At 34.6% G+C, this 23,390-nt stretch overlaps 2 protein-coding genes across 2 annotated transcripts; one reads left to right on the forward strand and one right to left on the reverse strand.

Annotated features, from left to right (window-relative positions):
• Nucleotides 1-7,022: 7,022 nt before the first annotated feature.
• LOC116007264 lies at nucleotides 7,023-8,418 on the reverse strand. Its single transcript, XM_031247896.1, has 2 exons — nucleotides 7,885-8,418; nucleotides 7,023-7,741 (listed from the first exon to the last, which is right to left on the reverse strand). Exons 1-2 carry the CDS (start codon nucleotides 8,367-8,369, stop codon nucleotides 7,246-7,248), a joined length of 981 nt encoding a protein of 326 aa, XP_031103756.1. The 5' UTR covers nucleotides 8,370-8,418; the 3' UTR covers nucleotides 7,023-7,245.
• A 2,856-nt stretch (nucleotides 8,419-11,274) lies between these two features.
• On the forward strand, nucleotides 11,275-12,395 carry LOC116005897 (zinc finger BED domain-containing protein RICESLEEPER 3-like). Its single transcript, XM_031246131.1, has 2 exons — nucleotides 11,275-11,796; nucleotides 11,877-12,395. Exons 1-2 carry the CDS (start codon nucleotides 11,275-11,277, stop codon nucleotides 12,393-12,395), a joined length of 1,041 nt encoding a protein of 346 aa, XP_031101991.1.
• The last annotated feature ends 10,995 nt before the right edge of the window (nucleotides 12,396-23,390 follow it).

Consider the following 23,390-nt stretch of genomic DNA (forward strand, 5'->3'; position numbering starts at 1 on the left):
CGGGAAGGATGAATCGCTCCCGAAAACGAATCTACTGATTCTCTCCAAATTGGTTGGACTGTAGGTGCGACGATTTACTTCACGGGCGAGGTCTCTGGTTCAAGTCCAGGATGGCCCAGCTGCGCCAGGGAAAAGAATAGAAGAAGTATCTGACTACTTCATGCATGCTCCACTTGGCTCGGGGGATATAGCTCAGTTGGTAGAGCTCCGCTCTTGCAATTGGGTCGTTGCGATTACGGGTTGGATGTCTAATTGTCCAGGCGGTAATGATAGTATCTTGTACCTGAACCGGTGGCTCACTTTTTCTAAGTAATGGGGAAGTGGACCGAAACATGCCACTGAAAGACTCTACTGAGACAAAGATGGGCTGTCAAGAACGTAGAGGAGGTATGATGGGCAGTTGGTTCTTGGTTCAAAAATAACTTTTGTATCAGTAGTTGACACATTTTGTACCAGCAGTTGACAGTTTATGTACCTATAGCTATCATATTATGTGTAAGCAATTATCAAGTTATTTATTTATATGTACAGAAACTGTTTACTGTATGTACAAAATGTATTAATTGAAGGTACATAATTTTTGTATTAGGGCTCACAATTCAATATGAACTCTGGTCCATGGTATAACAATTGATGCAATTAAGTGTGCTGGGCTCATATATATATATATATAGAAATATGCTCAAATGTGAGCGCGTTTTTCCGTGCAGTTTGTGCGATTTATATCACTAGTGTTAACAAAATATACCACTAGTGACAGAAAATGCACAAAATCACCTACAAAACTCCCCTGCCCCTAATTGTGCATTTCCAAACACAAAGTGGTGTTTTTTTGGTGATGCGTACCTTTTATACCACTAGTGATAGAAAATGCACAAAATCACCCACAAAACTCCCCTGCCCCTAATTGTGCATTTCTGAACACAAAGTGGTGTGTTTTTTGGTGATGCGTACCATTTTTTTTGAGTATTACTGACAAACTCAACCTACTGAAGCACAAAGAGACAGCAGCGCCTCCATTGAGGCTCGAACTCACCCCTTAATAAGCTTCAACCATGGCGGTCACTACGCAATTGGTGCGGGCACCAGGGCACTTGTCATTGTTGAATGGCCTAGGTAGTCGCACGGAGACCCATAGGTGGTACCGGTGTCCCGAGCTCTTGCTATCCTCTACTACAGTCGTTGTTGGTCGTGGTGTCTATGCAAGCACTGACGTTGCTATTGCGATTCAAGCTACGAGAATCATGGAAGCTTGTTCCAAGCTTGTTGATGAGAATAGAAAGATGTACGTTGTTGCTTGAGTTGATCTCAAGATCTCAATGAAAGCACCAATGACGGTAAGTATTGCTGTTACCGGTATGTATTTTGTATTATTAATTCTGTATACTAAGCAGTACAATAGTGTGTTCAATAGTGCTGTGTGTAAGAAACAAAGTCCCCCCCTCTTGTTTCATGGGGTCAGCTTTTATACTATACATCTATAATGGTTACAATCATGATGGCAACAGCCTCCTAATAAGTGACGTCTGCTGCAAGTCTGCAACTCATAACTCCTATCTTTGATGAGGCGGTGCTCGTAATACGTGGGCTCTTGACCGTTGTTTGACTGCTTTAATAGTTTAGCCGTAGCGGGTCGGATCCAATACCTTGCCCAATTATCCTATCACCGCAGGCGTGCTCGTAACGATTTTTAGGGTCTGCTTCATCAAAGAACCGTTACGAAGGAGCGCAAAGCAATTATTGAGGTGCCGAACTCTTATGAAGAGGAGTCGTTGACAGGCACTTATGGCACTTAGAGAGTCCCAACAAAATAATATAATATTACATTTCTCACATTAGTAAGACGTAGAGTACATGAACCAAATGCCCTCTAAAGGAAATCAAACTTGTTCTGTATTTAGACTTTATTGTTGTTATGTGGTCTAGACCTCTCTAGTTAGACTCGTTTATTTATTTAATTTGTTTTAAATTATAAGTACAATAATATAATTAAAGAAAGAAGGATTAAATACACTTCCGAACTTTATATGAGAAGTCAATTAGATCCCGAACTTTGACGGAAGTTAATTTTTTTTCGTGAAGGTAGACAGAGCATAGTCGGAACTCTAACGGCATGCATGCTATATATCACCGGTCACCAATAGATTCTTGGGTTTTGATGCAATAAAATGACATTATGTGCTTAATCGTAATTTTTAAAAGTTTGGAGCTTAATTGACTTTTTATGTAAAATTGAAAGGTGTACTTGAAACTTTCCCATAATTGATACGTACGCAAATGAATAGTAGATTGGCAACATAATGCAACGAACAATTCACTTACAAAATAATGAATCTGCAGAAGCTAAAATGGAAGGAGGAGCAGCAGCAGAATGGTGAGCCGTTGGGAATAATGTTGTAGTACCAAATAATATTATTCCGATTGATTGGTGGCACCCTTTTCGCCATAAAGTTACTTGCGTGCATGCAACCTGCATATGTATATATAATCAGGCGCAAATGATTTTCCAGGTGAAAAATGCGCACAAATCTCAATAATTAATTTCATCTAGATCTAAAGCTCTTTTTTTTTTTTTTGAAAAAAAGGAAAAAACACTTCGAATTAACAAAAATTGTGCACTTGAAAACGTAAAAATATGCACTTGAAGGCATAAAATGTGCACTTGAAGGCCAAAATTTTGCACTCAAAGGCACAAAAATGTGTAATCGAAGTAATTTATGATACCAAAAAAAAAAATTATTCAACTTAAGTGTTATTGAAGCAATTACCATTACAAATTGTTTGTAAATCTCACAAATTTCCATTAGAAAGTTAGTTATACGTTGCTTAAAAGAATGCAAAAGATATAACAAATACTAGCCGATAATTATGCACTTGAAGGCCAAAATTCTGCACTCGAAGGCAAAAAAATGTGCAATTGGTGCAATTTATGGTACAAAAAAGGAAGTTATTCAACTTCTTTTTTTTTTTTTGAAAAGGTATTCAACTTAAGTGTTATTGAATCAATTATCCTTACAAATCATTTGTAAATCTCACAAATTTCATTATAAATTTAGTTATATGGCGAAAAGAAAGGCAAAAGATGTACTCCTTAATAAACAATGACCCATAATTATGCACTTTTTTTTTGAAACATAATTATGCACTTGAAAACACAAAACTGTGCTTTGAAAGCACAAAAATATGTCCTCAAAGGCCAAATTTTTGCACTCAAAGGCACAAAGATGTGCACTCAAAAGAAAAACTATGTACCGAGACAAAACATATGCACTTGAAGAAGGGAAAATAGGTACTCGAAGAAGGAAAATATGCACTCGAAGAAGAAGGCCGGCAAAATGTGTACTTGAAGACAAAGAACATCTAAACTTACCTACACAAAATTACAAAAATGTCACCGCGTATTTTTTTTTTTAATTATTCTTCATTCTAAAATGTTGATTTGGACTAGATTTATAGTTGAGATTTAATCAATTTTTTTACCTAAAGCCTTTGTTCGCATTTGATCCGTGTGCGTGTATATATATATATGATTAAATGGGAACAAATTCTTATGAGAAAATAAAAATCAATCTCAACCTTACATCTAAAAAATCGGACGAATTAGATCAATTTTTTTTAAACGCGGTGATATTTTCGTAATTATCACCAACTTTACTATACAAACTTAGAACACTAAAATATGCAATTCTCATACTTTTCCAGGTTTGCACATTTAGTATTAACGTTTTGCATATTTAGTATTAAAAGTAGGGGGTGTCAATGCGGGCCGGCCCGCCCCGTTAGGCCCGCCCCACCGCGGGCTTTTTTTTTTTTCCTGCGGGCTTTTGCGGGCCGGCCCGCGAAGCCCGCGGGCTGGGAAACACACAGCCCAAGCCCGCCCCATGCGGGCTAGCGGGTCCCGCGAGCCTATGCCTAAATTTAAAAAAAAAATTTAATCAAATTCATTCATATATAATTGTATATAATAATAAAAACAAGACTATAAGAGCATTTAATATTCTAAAAATGCATCCTGAACATCACAATGATAAAAATCCATCAATCCACATTGCCCTACCATTAAAATAATAAAATATATTAAGTTTAAACTTTAAACTATAACAAATACACACTAGAAATTACCCTAACAAATTAATATTATAATTATAAATTATGATATAATGGAATTGCGGTGGGCAGTGGAATTAAATCAATTAATCCATAAAAAAATGATACATTGAATTAATCCATAGATTGAAGACATACATGATACATTGATATTTGATACATTGAATTAAGTCAATTAATCCATAGATTGAACTATTGAAGACATACTCACATACATGATACTGTTGAATTTGATACATTGATATTTGAAATTTGATAATTGATACACAGATTACAGTCATTATGCACTGCCACACGACCCACAGTTGACAGTCCCACACAATTAAATTAATCCATAAAAACATTATGATAAAATTTTGAATTACCTGGAGTTGAAGTGTTGAACGGTGGGTGGTGCCGTGGTGGACTGGTGGTGGTCGGCGTCAGGCCGGAGCAGAGGAGACTGCTGTCCGCCGGTGCTGGATTGTCTGACGTGATGCGGCACTGCGGCAGAGTGCGGAGTCGGACTCGGGAGACCGGAGACTTGCGGACTTGCGATCGAGAAATTCTTTAATTCCTTAGGGTTGGCTGTCGCTGTTGGGTCGAACGAAACTCTTTAATTCGTTTATATTATATTTATTATATATATAATTTTTTTTAATTATTAGAACCTGGCCCGCGGGTCGGCCCGTTAGGCCCGCTATTTCGCGGGCCTAATTTTTTAAGGCCCTAACCCGCCCCACGATGGGGCGGGTGCGGGCCAACCCGCGGGCTTTAGCCCATTTTGACACCCCTAATTAAAAGATTTCACTTGAAAAAGTGCAAAAGTGCATTGCACTTGGTTCAAGGTATGCAAGATAACCAAGGTAATATGTGCTTTGGAATGTTAGATTGTCATGTTTGGTTTAAGTTATATTATTTTTTAAAGGAATGTGACTTACCCTTATAGAATTTTGGGCTATTTTAGAGGGAATGTGGTTCCCTTACTTGTCTTAGGTTATGTTTAACAATATATAATATTTGCCAAGCACCTTGTGCGCAGATTGCATGTAGTGATTCTCTCATATGAGAGGTCATAAGATCGAGTCTTAGTGGGTGCGGAATACTACATCATATTTCAAAATATAAAAATAATTAAATACAACTAAACTATGCCAAGACTTTTGGCACCCACTCGGTTGCACTCGCATATGGAAAGGGTGAGAAAGTCGTGCTTCAGTAGGTTGAGAAAGTAGTTATGATAGATACTGCATTATAATAGAATCAGTAGTTCTCAAAAAAAAAAAAATACAACTAAACTATTAAAAATATTTCTTTAATTTTTTAAATTTACAAAGCAACTACATAAATTAGTGTATTTTGTGTATATTTACCATACTCATTATTTTAAAAAAATACAATTTACCCCCCCCCCAAAAAAAACACACACACACACAAATACAAGAAAGAAAAGAATGTTTTAAATATATTTGGAGGGTGTGATTCACTTCCCTTTCTTTAAGAATCTGGATTTAATATTTCTAGATGGAAGGCCATCATTACCTTATTTCTTTATTTAATTTTGAAATTCACTGACATACATAAAAATATATTAAGGTTATAAAAGTGAATTATAACAAGTTTATATTACATATCTCAATATTAACCAAGCACAAGAACTAACATTCCATGCAATCTAACAGTCTCTACAATCGTTTCCTTAAGATAATCTAACATTCCGTCAACCAAACGTCTTAGGGTTTTGATTTTAGAGTCTACGAATGAGTTTTTAGTTTTATTTGGTTTAGTTGTTCACATTTTAATGTTTAAGGTCTAGCATTTATGATTTAGATTTAAAATTTAACTTTTTCGTTGATTTTATAAAATTTACGTTTGTATATTTAGTTGTTAAAGATTTGCATATTTAAGTGCTAAAGTTTGCATAATAAAGTTGATGATAATTACAAAAATTTCACCGCGTTTTTTTAAATCTTATCAAATCCGTCAAATTTTTACAGATGTAAAGCTGTCTACTATGGTACTATTCTCACATGGTCTTTAGTGTGTGTGTATGTGTGTGTCTATATATATGTGTGTGTGTGTGAGTGTGTTCTTAGGTAAAAAAATATGGTGAAATCTCTACCATTGATCTGGTCAAAATCAACGACCCAAAATGAAGAATTTTTTTTTTTAATACGGTGACATTATGGTGATTTTGTGTAAGTTCAAAGCTTTAGGTACCTAAGTTTATAGTTGTGCTTAAGTTTATAACTTAAAGTGCGTAAGTTTATAGTTTAAGCTAAGGTGCATAAGTTTATAGCTTTAGGGGCCTAAGTTTAAAGCTTAAGTGCACCAATTTCTAGTTTAAAGTGCATGAGTTTAACTCTTAAGGTGCACGACGACTTGCAAACTCTAGGTGCATAAATATCAAGCTTAAGGTGTATCAGTTTTCAACTTAAGGTGCATGAATTTAATTACTTCCATACTCGTAGATCGGTAGATGAATTATTTTCCAGTTTAAGGTGCATAAGTTCGAAACTTAAGGTGCATCAATTCGAAATTTAATGTGCAATAGTTCAGTATTTAAGGTGCATAATTTCGACACTTAAGGTGCTTAGTGAGACAATTAAGATCATTCGCATCCATGTTGCCAAGAAGCACTTTCAAAAAAAAATTCATTTTGAACCGTTGATCTAATATCGATCAACGGCTCAAATCTCACCACATTTTTCACCTAAGAGACCTTTCGCACGTGGACAATCATATATATATATATATATATATATATATATATATATATATATATATATATATAATTGGGTGAGATCTCAGCTCTTAATCTAGTCAAGATCAACGCCCTTGAATGAAGGAAAAATGTGGTGGCACATTTTAGTAAATTTTTTTAATTTTGAAGTGCAAAGATTTATACTTGCAAAACTTTTATACTAGAAAGTGAATAAATTTTTAATAACAATTGTTATTAATTTCCAAAGCCTAATCCCATTACAATCTCCTCTATTTCGTATTTATACTAAAGTAAGAAGAAGGGAAATATCTAATCTAATAACAAATTAAAGCAGCTAAGCTAACAGATCAAACTTAAATTGTTCAATGGCGCCTCATCTCTTGTAATTAAAGCAGCTAAGCTAACAGATCAGACTTAAATTGCTCAATGGCGCCTCACCTCTTGTTTTTACATAATTTGTAGCATTCACGGCATTTCTGCACCAATTCTTTCCGCCGGACTGGATCAAGCAGACCCCCGTAGGGAGCGTATCTTCGATATTCAATGCACGGACATTCGGGACGACCGCTCATATGATTGAGAGGAATGCCGTTATTATAATTATAATATTTATAATAATAATAATAACAATGATAAGAATCTCCCGGCGCTGCCTTCTTCGTCTCAGCTCTTCGGGGGTTACATAATGTGCACCATTCGCAGCATTTCTTCACCACTTCTTCCCACCGGACAGTTGGATGCTCAATAAAAAAACTTCTTTGAAATCGAATGCACGGATAACATTCGGGATAAAGGGTTACAAGACTCACAGGATGGCCTCTATTATAATAATAAAAATAATAATAATGATAACAATGATAAGAATCTCCTGAGGCTGACATTTGTGTGCCATTTTTCTCAAGATTTGCCTTCGTACCATCTCCAAAAATCCTGCACACACACAATATAATTCCCCTATATCATTATTATTATTATATTGAAAAGTCTAATAATAACAAATTAATTAGAGCGGAAAAGAATTGAGGCACAGAAGCTAATTTAGGGATCTGAGGGAGATAGATATAATTACATACTCGTTCAAGCAGGCCAGGACATGCATAGATATAATTAGAAACTTTTCCAAGCTCTCAAGAAATTGCGTAATGTTTTCAAGGAAATTACGGAATTTCTTCAAGGCCGGATCTCCCTGCACTGAAATTTCAGATTTCATCTCGCTCCTGCACTCAAATTTCACATCTAAAATTTCTTGCCCTAATTCTGTTTCTGTTTCTTCGCCGCTATCCTCCTGGTGATTGCCGCCGCCGCTATCCTCCTGGTGATTGCCGCCGCTATAACCATTACGATAAAATTGGGGATGGATTAGAAGACTGACATAAACGCCGGTATAAAATTGGGGACGGATTACAGGAACGCCGGTATAACCATTCCGATACCCCGAGAAATTTGAGGGAGCGCCTCCTCGAAATTGAGTGCTCGAACAAAATCGGCCAAGAGAAGCGCCGCCGCCGTCGTCGGCGATCACCATCTGCACACTCACGTATCGAAGAAAACCTGCCATGGCCTACCTCTCAATTTTCTTAAACTCAATTATCTTCTTCGTGCTTTCATAAAAAGTTGTCCAAATATAATTGCATTATATATAGGTTATTGGCTTATAAGCCAAATTTTAACTTATTTGACCAAGTTTAGTTGTTTGACCAATCAATAAGCTATTTTGAACTGTTTGGTAAATGTCTTATTGGTCTTGACTTATTAGACCAATAAGCTGAAAATTGAAAAGCTAATGAATGTAGCTTTTTGTATTAGCTTGTTGGGAACCATGGCTATATTGACTATTTTATCCTTTGAAATCAATGAGATTTACTTTTAAATGGGGGGTGTGTTTGTTATTTTATAATAATAATAATAAACGGGTGATGGATTTGTTATTTTTAATAATAATAATAATAACAATAGAAAATAAATACGTAATAAAAATTGTTTTAGAATACTCGTATAATTTAAAAAGAGTTAAATAAACAAAAATAATTAACTTATGCCCTTAAAAAAAAGTATAGATGATATCCAAATTTTATAATTATTTATTAATAAGAGTTTATCTTCTTGTTATATTTAAAGTTTGAAATAATACAATACACTCATACCATTAAATGTCATTTTACATTCAATTAGTTACTAGTAAACAGCTAATTTACCAAATAGTTTTTTATAACCAGCTAATACAACCAGCTGGTCAAACCAGTTAACACAACCAGCCATCAACTACTAGCTAAACCAACCAGCTATCAGCTATAAGCTATCAACCGTTTGCCAAACACCATAATGTATCTAATAAAAATGTTTAGGAAATTAGATAGATAATAGTTAAGTAATTAATATGTTTAGAAAAGTGATATATTCTGTTAATAAGAAATAAAAAGTTTCCTAATAAAATAAAATTTAAGTATTTTGTAAAAAAAGACCCGGTCAATATTAATTTTTTTTTAAATGATGTGGCACCTTCTCATTCACCGCCGGTGTATATCATCTATACATCGACGGTGCATCAAATATTAATCCTTTTTTAAAATGATGTGGCACCTTCTCATTCACCGCCGGTGTATAGCATCTATACACCGGCAGTGCATCAAATGTTAATCCTTAAAATTTTGTCCACGAACTGCACATTTTTCTTTTCATAATTACCCAAAACAATTAATTATTATATTTGATTAAAATTTTTTATAATGTTTATATTTCGTATCAATTACATACATATAAATTTCTACAAAATTTATAAACCTAGTGAAATTATATTTTTAAACTAATTGTATGAAATTAAAGTTTTTAGTATCTGTCCATGTATACTTTTTCAACCTACTGAAAGTAGTCAATGTTGTCCCAACTGACCTTCAATATGAGAGAGTCATTTCATGTCGCTTGACCACAAAGTCTTTGGCGAAGAAATTACTTGTTAAATAAGTTAATAAGTGTTTAAAAAAAAAAAGAAGATAAACTGAGATATTACAATTTTTGTTAATAAATTGTAGCTTGTGTCATTATTTGTAAATTAATATGGATAAAAAGAGAAGAATTTTTTTTTTTTAAAAAGTCAATAGTTTTTTTTTTTTTTTCGAAATCCAACTTGAAGTACAGTTTCAAAATAAGATACTACTTCAATCTCCACATGCTTCACTAAATAAGGTCAATAGTGAGTTCTCTACTTTTCTCTTTGTCTCAGCTCTCCAATCTCCATTTCTCTTGTCCTCTCTGGGTAAAACCCGTCCCTCCAAACTCCCAATCGCTGGTGGTCTGGACTTTGTTGGAAGCCTCGCCCCTTCTCTGTACAAAACATGTCCCCTCTAGTCCCCGTTTTGGTCTGAATCTCTACTATTTGACGGAGACGCAAACGGTGGTTGAAGCCCCTTGTCCGAAGTTGATATTTGAAGGCTTGATTGCTTGAAGCCCTAGTTCTTAGAGGGAAAATTTGAGAAAACAAGTAATTCTAATTTATTTTATATGTTATGTACTGATGTTGCCTGTTAGTCTATTTCTCTATTAGTCTGTTGATACTATGATGTTGCATGAACCCTAATTGAGCCCTAATTTTTGGGGTTTTTCATATGTGTGATGAATTTGTAAAAATTCTGATATATGTTTGCAAGTTTATGGTTAGACGACCCTTAAATTGTGTATATTATTGATTTATTGTAAGTTGTAAATGTATGGTAGTGGACTGGTGGTGGTGGAAGCCTATTGTAATTTGTAAATTTTAAATGTAAGCGTATGAATAATGAATGTTGATTGTTGACTGTTGAGCCCTACCTTAGTAATTTTTGGGCATTTCTATATGAATGATGATTATTGTCTTGAACTGTTGAATAATGAGGTGGAAGCCCTATATGTGGGCATTTCCATAAGATGATGAAATTTTGATTATGGAAGTAAATGCGTATGTGTATGCAATATGTTATATGTTGACGGTTGAGCCCTAATTTGTGGGCATTTCCATAAGATGATGAGAATTCTAAATACATGAATTCCTGATTATGGTTGCAAGTTAATGGTTAGAGGACTCTTAAATTGTGTATATTATTGATTTATTGTAAGTTGTAAATGTATGGTAGTGGATTGGTGGTGGTGATATGGTGGAAGCCTATTGTAATTTGTAAATTTTAAATGTAAGTGTATGAATAATGAATGTTGATTGTTGACTGTTGAGCCCTAATTTAGTAATTTTTGGAAATTTCTATATGAATGGGGAAAGCCTTTTAGTGTTAATTTGTATGTGGTATTGTGGTGGAAGCTATTTACCGTTGATATGTTAATCTGTTATCTGTTATACTATGATTTTGATGCTCAATTACCCATTTGTATAGATGGAGAGCAATTAAAATATCAGTGGGTCTGGACCTCTTCCAACCTCAACAGTAAATGAACAAGGAGTTCAAACCCAAGTAATTGGGACAAATACTCAATAGCCTATGGTCACTCCTACTGTTCATGCTGCTAAGAAGAGGAAGGAAATTGAGTCTAGGTCCAAAATCTGGGATCACTTTGAAAAGATCTTAGATTCTGAGGGGAAAGTGATTAAAGGCAAGTGCCTTTACTGCAACAAGATGTTTGCCTGTGAATCTAAAAAACATGACATATCATCTTTAAGGAACCACATGCTGGGCTATATTAAAAATCCTCACTCAAAAGATATAAGGCAGTCCCTACTCACATTCAATACTGTTTCCACTTCTGGAACAGAGGCTCCTGAGTGGGTTTTGGGGACATGGGTCTTTAATCAAGAGGCCATTAGGAGGGCCTTATGTGAGATGATTATCATAGATGAGCTGCCTTTTAGGTTTGTCGATGGCCAGGGTTTCAAGAGGTTTATTCTTGTCTGTTCTCCTAGGTTTCAGATCCCTTCTAGGTGGACAATTTCTAGGGATATCTACCAAATTTTCCTAGATGAGAGGCTAAATCTTAAGAAGTTGTTTAGGGTGGGCACCCAAAGAGTCAGTTTAACCACTGATACCTGGACTTCTGTCCAGAGGATTAATTATATGTGCATTCTGCACATTTTATTGATGACTAGTGGAAGCTTCCGAAAAAAATAATTTCCTTTGTCCATGTTTCTTCTCATAGGGGGGAGTATATTTCAAAAGCCCTAGAGATTTGTCTATTAGAGTGGGGGATTAAAAATGTGTTCACTGTTACAGTGGACAATGCCTCTTCTAATGATACAGCTTTGGAGTTTTTTAAGAGCAAGCTGTTATCTTGGGGTTCTTCTTCTGTTAGGGTGCAATACTTGCACTTGAGGTGCATAACCCATATCTTAAACTTAGTGTTCCAAGATGGTTTGAGGTTTGTAGATGAGTCAATTAAAAGGGTGAGAGATGCAGTGAGATGGGTTAGGAACTCACTTGCTAGGTTGAAAAAGTTTAGAGAGCTAGCTGATCTCATTGGGGTGGAAGCCAAATCAGCCTTACATCTTGATGTCCCTACTAGGTGGAACAACACCTACATTATGCTTAACACTACAATTCAATATCAAAGAGTGTTTGAAGCATATGGTGAAAATGACTCATCCTTTTCTGCTAACTTAGAGTCTTAGAAGTTAGAACTTAGAACTTAGCCTTATTAGTTTTTGCAGTGTTTGTACTTTGTAAAGAAGTAGTTAAGTAGTATTATGTTTCAGTTTTTATTTTTTAGTAACTTTTTCGAATTTTTTTTTTATTATAAAAATTGTTTTAATATTAGTTTATTTATATCCGACCAAAAATCGAAATCCGAAGTTCAAAATTCGTAATCCAATATTAAAATATCCGATAGGTTAAAGTGTCCAAAAATGAAAGATTGGGTGAACAAAACAAAATCCGAAGTTCGGTCGGATGGACGGATTGGAAATCTGATTCGTCCGTATCCGACTGATGCACACCCCTCAGCATAACCAAACATAACCTAATTCATACTATAAAACTCCTATTTTATTTATGTAATATGTTTTTCTATAAACTTTGTGTAATAATTTTATTTATTCCTATTAAGTATATTGTGGGGTTAGGAGTAAAGCATCCCGAGGTTGGCGCATCTCGTTGAGCGTGGAGAAACATTGGGAACCCCAATTTCTTTCTTCGGAGCCGTTTCTTTTCCCGTCCCCCCGCCCCGGCATAGCGTTTCGCTTCTGGTTCTTCGGAAGAATAAACTGACGTCTCCCTTCTTCATCGATCTGGGGAAAAAGGAACCGTCTACCAGTTGAAAAGACATCAAGTAAGTGGCTTGATGAGGATAACTAAGCTGACACGCCGGAGTTGGCCAAATAATTCTTTTTGAGTCATAAAAATTATTCATTATATGTTAAAATGATTTTGGTGTTAAATCAATAAGAAACAAACTGTTAGGAATAAAATGTAATTATTTTTGATGAACCAAAAATGTAATTTTAGACCCCTAATTTTATTTTGAGTATAGTAGATTAGTTTTTAAAGTCTAAGGTCATGGGTTCAAAGCTCAAGTTAATTTTTTTTGGAGAATTAATTTATGCCAAGAGGAAGATGAGGCAAATAAATTAAAGTCAAAATCAATGAGTCAACATGGAATGAGTTTTCTCACAAATCAAATCTGAGAAGATGCAAAGGTAATAAGGAGGTTGACTTAAGTATAAATTGGAGGATATTTATTTGGAGTAGAGGATGACCTCTTGAAGACTTAAAGGCACCTTCAAACAATTGAGATAAGGGTGACTCATGGAGCTGCGGCTAACCTACTATTCTACTAAGGGAGGCTGGCGCTGACGTGGCAGATAGAAGGAAAATAAGATAAACTTATTTTTATTATTGAAGAGGATGACCTATGGTAAATAGAGAAGATGCCAACTGTCAATTTTAGCAAAAGGATGACTTCTATTCTAAGAAGGAAAAACATAATTTGTTTATTTTAGCAAGAGGACTCCTGGAGAAATAATTCGAAGGACTACAACCATGATTGCAGATAGACTAGCGCCTAGTGCTTAAGCGGCCTAGGCGGTTCCTAGGCGACGACCTATAAAAACAAAAAAATAATGCTAAGGGTGTTTAATTGGAAAAAGAGTTCACAGCGGTGACCTATAAACCCCATTTCAAAATTGAATTCTTTTATCGAAATAGCAGTTGGTAGTTTAACTCCCTGGAGCTGCTAACTTGGATGCCTATTAATGTAAGGGTGTTTAATTGGAAAAAGAGTTCACAGCGGTGACGACTGACCACGGCATTTTTGGCATGTTCTTTAACTGAATTTGATTAGCTTCCGTAATTTGTGAACATAGCGTTTTTTTCTTAAAGAATTAGCATGTGTTTGTAATTGCTGAGTATATAATTGTGTTTGGAGTTAATACTCAATTTAGTCCTGGACAAAAGTGGTTTTACTCAATTTAGTCCTAAGCGACTTTTTGTACTCAATTAAGTCCCAGACTTTGATGATTTTACCTAATTAGGTCCTCCGTTAACAATTCCGTTAGTTGATGGTTAAAAATAGGGTTAATATGGTAATTTATCCTCCATCCTCCCTTTTGGTTAAATTGTCATCTTCTTCCTCATTTCTCCTCTATCTTCTTTCTAACTGTAAATTTAAAAAAAAAAAAAAAAAAAAAATTAACTAGCAAGAAAAATTGTGAAAAAGAATGGAGTCAAGGGCGTTTGAAGTCATGGAATAGCCTTTGATCATGGTGTTCCACAAATGGCCATTAGGTTCTTCGATCAGAGTGAAGAGAGAAAACGCATAGGAAGAGGCCGGGGAACGCATGCAAGGATATGAGTGGTCGAGTAGTTTCATGAGCCATGAATTCTGGTGGCAGAGACCATATGTGATAAACAGAGAGTGAATTTGCATGAGGCGGATCGATGAAGCTCCATTTTTTCTGTGTAGTTGTGAAGTGAGTTTTGAGGCCAGAAGTTCAGCGAGCTCATCAATGGTAGGCTATGTCCTCTTTCCCTTGACCACTTCCTTCTTCTACCACCATTTTGAACTTTGCATCTCCTCCCCAATCTCCCTGTCATCAACTTTCCTACAACTTCCATCATCATAACCACAAGCCAAAACCCAAAAAATAAAATCCCACCACAAAGATGCAAGGAGAAATGAGCCGAGGAAAAAGATGGCNAGGAGAAATGAGCCGAGGAAAAAGATGGCAATTTGACCAAAAGGGAGGATGGATGATAAATTACCATATTAACCCTACTTTTAACCATCAACTAACGGAATTGTTATGGAGGACTTAATTGGGTAAAATCATCAAAGTCTGGGACTTAATTGAGTACAAAAAGTCACTTAGGACTAAATTGAGTAAAACCACTATAGTCGGGGACTAAATTGGGTATTAACTCATTGTGTTTGTAATAACAAGTATTGAGTATTTCCTAGTTATGGGTTCTGTATGCCAATTGATATAAATTGTGTGCCAGTCTTTAATATATTATGTGTCACCTATGTGTATTTGAATTAGCATGCATAGATGTTTACGAACATCGTGATTTTAATTATTCAATTGATAATCGAGGTTATAATAACCAGCGTTGTGTGTTATCTTTATTTTTAAATGTTTTTGGGATGTGTGGTTTTAAAATTTTTGCTAATTTATTTTCTGTGTATTTATTTATTCAATTCTGTGTGCCTATGTGTATATGTATTTTTTAGGCTGATTTTTTTTTCTTTTTAAATTTTATAATTCTGATTTTTTAGACCTCATTGTAGTTTAATTTTGCAAACATATAGGGTGGTTTCGTGGTTCATATTGTTGGATGCCAAGTGGCATTTAATTGTGTGTCAATGTTAGGTAGATTGTGTGCCTAAGTATAGTGTGGATATTTAATTTGTATGCAAATTGATATAAATTGTGTGTCAGTGTTTAATATATTACGTGTCACCCATATTTAGTTGAATTTGCATGAGAGTTTAACATTCTACTGATTTCATTCTTTTTTTTTCTTTTTTTTTAAAGAAGGTTTAAAAATATTTTTTGAAGTCTAAATTAAATTTTTGCATTACAAAACTGGAGATCCCTAGCTGGAAAGGTGTAAACCTAATTAATTCATTATATTCTTTTTCCTTCCGTTAGTTATTCATGAGCAAATTGCAAATAGATAGCAAGTTATAGTACGTCCTTCTATTCTTTATTTATTCAATTATGTGTGCCTAAGTATTTGTATTTTTTTGAATGGTTTAATCTTCTAACAGTGTTATATTTATATTTGTTTAGAAATTGATGTTGCACGAATATTTCAAGTCGGTTGGTGAGAGGTTCAAGTCCGGTATGTGCCTTAGTTTGGAGACCAAAAGGAAGCCGATGACATGGAGAGTTATTTCAGAGAAGGCACTGGAAGTTGGGAGTGTGGTCTGGCTAAGGGTGACAGGGTGGAGCTTAATCGACTACGTTTGCAATATATGAAGGAGATTTTCACTTTTGATGGTAATGCACACCGTACTAGCAATGTGGCACGTGCGCTACGCTTTCTTTCTACTCCTTCGCCCTGCACACAGGATTGATTTATTCACGATGTTGGATGCAGTGTTATGTTTATTTTCGTGCTTAGTTATTGTCTAACAATAATATTAGTGTTCACATCCTTTCATTTTACTTTCATGTTTAATATCTCGTATAATTTTCGTTCGTCATTGGGGTTTTTTTTTATTTTTTTTTTATTTTTTTATGTTAAACGTTTAGAATTTGTGTAATGATTATGATATTAGTTTTCTTGCAAACATTTATATTAATTATGTGCACTCTATCATTGTATTGGTTGCTAGGGTTTTGTGTGCTTAGCAGCATTCTGATTTTTTTCCCCCTTGTGCCCAAATTTAAAAAGTGAGTCTCAATGTGCATACAACAATAACGGTATGGGCACAAAAATAAAGTCCTTTAAGCACACCAGTTCAACACACAGGTCTGTCTATATATATCGGATGTTATTAGTCTTGTGGCCAATTTAAATATTTAGGCTTTACATGCACACAACATTAACCGTACGGGCACTAAAATAACAGCCATTAGGCTCACCAATTCCATTCTCAAACATTTTATAGCATCATGACTAGCACACAAATGTTTTAAGAAAGCACCCAACATATCAAACGAAGGCACACCATGTGCAGAAGAGGTACTTGTATTTGGAAAAGTAAAACAAAATTCATGACAAAACCAATAATTTTGAAAAATAAGGGTAGTTTATTTCCATGCCTCAAAGTACTTGTGTTTAATAAGTGCATTGTTATTTTTTTCCAAAAAAAAGAAAAAAAGAATTACATTGTAAGATCACTTTGCTTCTCTTTCCCTTTGCCGCACACTTGTTTTTTTTTTCATTGATTTCAGTGGACAATTACGGCTGTCATGGAGTGTTGGCTGCTGGTCACATGCACGTGGCACATTTGTCTTTCCATATCTTTTCACCTGCTTTTTCATCACATTCCGGTATACACTCATCCGTCCCTCTTTGGCATATTTCATCATCGCACAATTGCCCATTGGCATTGTATCCGTCTATATCCATATGCACACACTATATCATAAATTTTCACACATTATACAACTTAAAGGGACTCAATTTTTCAGAAAGATGGTCCAGAGTATGCACATTCTTCGTATCTCCCTCTACTTTACTGTTTTTGTCACAAATTATTATGCCAATAATTTTAGTTCGCACGTTTGGTCCTAATGTAGTATGATACTCATAACACTTTTCAAATTCCATGTTATACCAAATCAAATTCGGTGTTCATTTTGTTATTCAACTCGCTCTCTCTCTTCTGAATTTTTTAATACTTGTATTACAGTCTCATGCATACATTAAACTAGGATTAAAACAAAATACCATCAACTAACTTTTGGATTTATTTGTTCTTGACTTCGCTCCGTCCTATAACATTCCTGGATTTTCTAAACACAGAATACTCCGTAGTTTCTTGTTGGCATGAATTATAACAACTCTTTGTCTGTGACTTTGTTCTGATTTAAAACCTGATTTCTTCTACTTGTATTCGGATTGTTTTTTTTATAAAAGGCACAAGTAATTTTCTATCTGGGCACACAATGAATCCTCTATAATCTCACGTTAAACAGCCTTTTTCTTCAAATACAAGCCCGAAACTTTGGATGATACATTAATAATTATACACTGGCCAAAATAGGTTTTTTAATCGATATAGTTGTGAATCTTAATTAAATGTGGTTCCATTAAGTCTTACTTAAGTTTCCCGCCATTCCATATCTATATCTATATAAACAATGTATTCAAAATGATCTGAAGAAGTCCTAACATTTCCTGTCCTTCTCTTTCATTTCCAAAATCAAGAAGTCCTAACTTCTCCTGTCCTTCTCTTTCATTTCCCAAAAATACCGTTTCCGCTGATCTTGTCTCTCTCGACGTTTGGGATCCGTTCCGCGAATTCTCGCAATCCTTCCCACCGCCACGGGTGAGACGAGAGAAGGAGGAAGTAAAGATTGAGATCAAGACGATCGGATTCTTCAGATCAGATATGCGGGGAGAGGACTCAAAGAAAGAAGTGATGAGTTTCATATCACATTCCAGTTCCAACTACCGGGATTAAGGCAATTACTTCCGGCCAGCCAGGGGATAAATAGCTAGCGTATATTGTAGCTTATTGTTTACTCTCAATTTATGTTCTATTTATTTTTCATTATTTTCCATAATATGTAGACACATACGACACTCCCAAAATGGAAGTTCTTTCTCTGGAGAGCTCTCACATCTATCCTTCCTACAACAACAAATCTGATTAGGAGAAGGGTGGAGGTCTCTTCTTTATGCCCAGCCTGTGGTTTGGAGGATGAAGATATCATGCATATTTTATGTTCTTGCTTATACGCACGCCAGGTGTGGGATAGTACAAAGCTGCCTGTTGCAATTTTGGATGGTGGTGATTTCATGCAGTGGACAAAAAGTTGGTTAGACAGTACACCACCCATTTTGTGTGATCTCAAGGAACTGATTTGCGGCGTGCTTCATGCAGTTTGGACGGCCAGAAATCAAGCAGTTTGGGAGGGATCTTTGCCAGCTCCAAGGGTTCTGTGGCAAAGGGTTCAACTCCATGCCACGTAGTACTGCTCCTGCCTCTCCAGCCCTGCCACCTGCTTTCAATCCACGCAATGGTGATGGTTCGTTTGTAGTAGCTGTGAACGGTCCTCTCTCGTGTCCTCATGATCCTGCTCTAGCTGAAGCTATGGCGGTTCGAGAAGCATTATCTTGGTTGAAGGAGCACAGTTTCACAGACGTTATTGTCTTCTCAGATTGTCTGTCCCTCTGTTTGAATCTTCATCATAAGATTATAGCTCGTTCATATGTTGGTCATGTGGTTCTTTCTTGCTTACAGTTAATTAGTTCCATTCCTGGTTGTTTTGTTAGCTTTATTAGCAGGCAAGCCAATCAGGCTGCTCATTTTTTAGCTAAGGCCGAGGGGCTGCTTCCTCTCGTTCTGTTTGGGGAGATTCTCCTCCATTGTTCTTGAACTATTTGATAAGTTAATATATTTGCGTGGTTGGTTTTCAAAAAAAAAAATAAAAAATGTAGACACATACGAGTGTACAACACAAACCTCATCTTGGACAACCTCCATGATTAATACACAAATATTTGAGAAGTTCTTAAACTTCAACTTTCCCTCCTTTTTGACATGAAAAGACCTTTGGTCCAACCATTTAGGAATTTCTATAAGCCTGGTTTCACAATTTCAACCATTTCTACTGGTTTTTGGCTTCTTTCGTCCCATAAATAGGTATCACCCTCAAAAGACCATCTGAAAACCTAGTTTAGTCAGGATAGTACCACAGTGTAACACGCCCAAGCATTCTAGACTTTATTACAACGTTTCCCTTAATTGAATAACTTCTGCTCTAACACAGACTCAAGAGACCATCTGAAAATGTAGTCATCATTGACTTCAACAATGACTAGTCAGGAACTCAGGATATTACTATAACATGCCCATTCTAGACTGATTAGAACATTGACCTCAATTGAGGAACTTTTGCTCTAACAGACTCCTCAGTCTACTTATTTGACAGAGTCAAACAACAGAGAATAGCAGAAAGCCTTCAAAACATACAGCTTTTGTTTGGATCAAATGAGAAGCATTTTCTCCAAATAAGTAGATGTGGCAATCTTCAGTTAGAACACTAAAATATTGAGTTCTAAACTTCGCAATGCACAACTTCAACTGCATTCATCTAAATAGCTTGAATCACTAAATCAATAAAGCCTCAACTCTCCTATGCATCGCCCATCTAACATGAACACATATAAATTAGCAAACCCATAAACCTAACCAAATTTATTCAATGAACATGAACTTCAGAAATACCGAAATCCAAGGGCATCGAGCTAATTGAGCTAGTTTTGTCAAGTGTAAGTTTAGAAAGAAAATACTCCTTGTAATTGCCAATAAAATAAAATAAAATTTCCTCGCCCTCGGACTTAGGCTCTCACATCCCGACTCAACATGATATTGGAAAGATAAAATTTTAGTAATTTAGCGGTTCATTAAGAAAAATACTACTTGTACTTAAATTGCAGAGAATATATTCTTGCCCGTTGCCATGCACTTGAAACTCAAGAACTATAAGCATGGATGCAAATAAAAAAAAAAGCTTATAAATGATAAAGAAGTGATTGTTGCTTAAGCTAGTCGTTGATTGGGAACAAGCCATTACTCGAGTAATGGTTGAATTTAGTTGGCGCGGGATAGTTGTTAAGGCTTGGTAATGCATTTTGTGTTTTCTAGTTTATTCTTTAAGGCTCATAAACAGTAAACTAGATATACATCATATATATTTCTATTTAGTTTATAGTAACTTCATAAAGTTCCTTCTATATATTCATAAAAACAAATCTTAATGTACATAAACATTACACTAAACATTTTTAGTCCCTCAATTATTCCACACTAAAAGTTTTAGTCCCCAACTTTTCACCGTTGCGATAATCACACTCCTAACTCTTCAAAAAAGTTACAGTATATTTTAGCCCTTGGAGCAACAAAACTATTAAATTATATTAAAATTTTACTTAGTATATGAGAATTTTAAAATTTTATTATATTTATGTTTTATAACTTTTTCAATTTTGATATTTTATCTGCAATTTCTTCCCTAAATGTTTTCGTCATATACTAAAAAAAAAAAAGAAAAAAAACTAAAATACTCATATACTAAGTGAATTTTCATAGATTTTATTAGTTTTATTGCTCTAGTGATTAAAACTTTAATTTTTCTAAAGAGTTAAGGATATATATTACAATCATAAAAGTTAGAGACTAAAACAACTAATAAACAAAACTCAATTGAAGAACTAAAAAAAAAATTTCCTTTTACCAAAAAAAAAAAAAAAAATTTTCCTTAAATTAAACTAGCTACATACAATCGTTATATCGTGCACCACGGTGCACATAGCAATGTGCACCTTGATCCAAAACGACGTCGTTTCGATGTTAGTGGACGCGGACGCGAATGACTCCAGTGAATTCATTATCTATAATACACATAATCATTATCTAGAATACATAGAATTTTTGCCTAGAATACACAGAATGTTTGCCCAGAGTACACAGAATATTAACACAAAATACACAGAATTCATCCTCCTAACATTCGAATGCACAAACACATCACAACATGGGTTAATAACATGAATACACAGAATATTGACACAAAATACACAGAACTCATCCTCCTAAACATTCGAATGCACAAACACATCACAACATGTGTTACTAACATGAATACACGCCAAAGACCTTATGATCAAGTGGCGCATTTGGTCTCTGGCCGTTAAAACTAACGGAAAAATTAAAAAATAGTTAAAATTTGAAGGGTAAAATAGGAAATTCACATTTTATTATCCTTCTTATATCAAAATCACTTTTATAACATTATTTTTCACTTCTTAGCCTCTTATTTTCAATATTTTTCAATTCTGAAAGCATTTCAATAATTTTAGTATGACTTGTTAGGAGCCTGACTCTCGTATAACAAACTTAAAACCTAGTACAAACAAAGAAACACTTGATCATTGTGTTTAGGCATCTGAAAACACTATCCTAATAATTTTCGATTTTCTTTACTAAGTAACAAAGGTAATCAAACTATAACTTTTGAGATACAAAATTTTATTTTCTTAAAACCAGAGTAATGAAAGAGGAACCTAAGAATCAATTATGAAAATTTTAAAAACTTTTGTAACTTTAAAAAACGACAATTGACTAAACTATTGCATACAAAATATTTTTTACATAATAAAAATCTCAAGTTATTATTTTGGTGAAATTCTCATAAAAGCAACCTGAGAAATTTGAAATTATTTTGTATCTCAGAAGTTCTAGTTTGATACCTTTGTTGCTTAGTAAAGGAAACCAAAAATTATTAGGATACTGTTTTCAGATGCTTAAAAACAATGATCAAGTGTTTTTTTGTTTGTACTAGGTCTTAAGTTTGTTATACGATAACCAGACTCCTAACAAGTCATACTAAAGTTATTGAAATGCTTTTAGAATTGAAAAATATTGAAAATAAGAGGCTAAGAAGTGAAAAATAATGTTATAAAAGTGATTTTGATATAAGAAGAAGAATAAAATGTGAATTTCATATTTTACCCCTCAAATTTTAATTATTTTTTAATTTTTCCGTTAGTTTTAACGGTCAGGGACCAAATGCGCCACTTTGTTCATAACTGAGGGACTAAACTCGAATACGGCCATAACTCAGGGACTGAGTCGGAAATTGGTTAAAGCTCAGGGACCAAAGATGCAATTTTCCCTTTATTATATTTTGAATTGAAGCAACGTGACAAAAAGTCCCATGTTCTATTGACGCTTGACAGGCTGTCAGACTGTATGTATATTTGAATTGCAAAGATGCATTGCCACCCTGATGTCTGACCAGGCCACCAACTGCCCCCACCAAACTTGGTAATTCACCCAATGATGAACTTGAGTTATTTTATGTCTATATTTTTGTTTTTCCTTTTTTACTTTTTCTTAATGCTTTAATTGATGATTAATTTTAAAATTAAATTATATTTTGTTTACCTTTATTCTACCTTATCAAAATATGCAATGAGTTTATTCCGTATACGCTATCGAATAGTGGGTGCAAGTTTCGCTTAACAAAAAAATATTTATAGAACATTGATCTAGTGGATAAGAAGTTTCACTTAAAAGTTTCTTCCAGTGACATTTAATGCCATAAAACATTAGTCAACATTATATTTAATAAAAAATATCAAATAAATTTTCATATGCATCATTATATTTAATAAAAAAAATATCAAATAAATTTTCATATGCATAATGCAACTTATATGCAACCATTCAAATGGCCAACCTCATGCTTAAGGGATGAGACTCTAAACCACCACGCCAAGTCGCCAACAATGTTGGTTATATACATAATGCATTGCATTCGTATAATATAAACTTTTATTGTTTTCAAACTTAAAAGTTCTTTTTTTTTAAAAGGTGTTGTTTTCTACGTTTAAAATAAATGCATGGTTTATTTATTTTTAAGAATGATAGTTTGAATTCATATGTATGTAATAACATTATTCGGAGAGCTTCTTTTGAATGGGGT

The sequence above is a fragment of the Ipomoea triloba genome, chromosome 15 (genome assembly GCF_003576645.1).
Source record: "Ipomoea triloba cultivar NCNSP0323 chromosome 15, ASM357664v1".
Taxonomy (NCBI): Eukaryota; Viridiplantae; Streptophyta; class Magnoliopsida; order Solanales; family Convolvulaceae; genus Ipomoea; species Ipomoea triloba.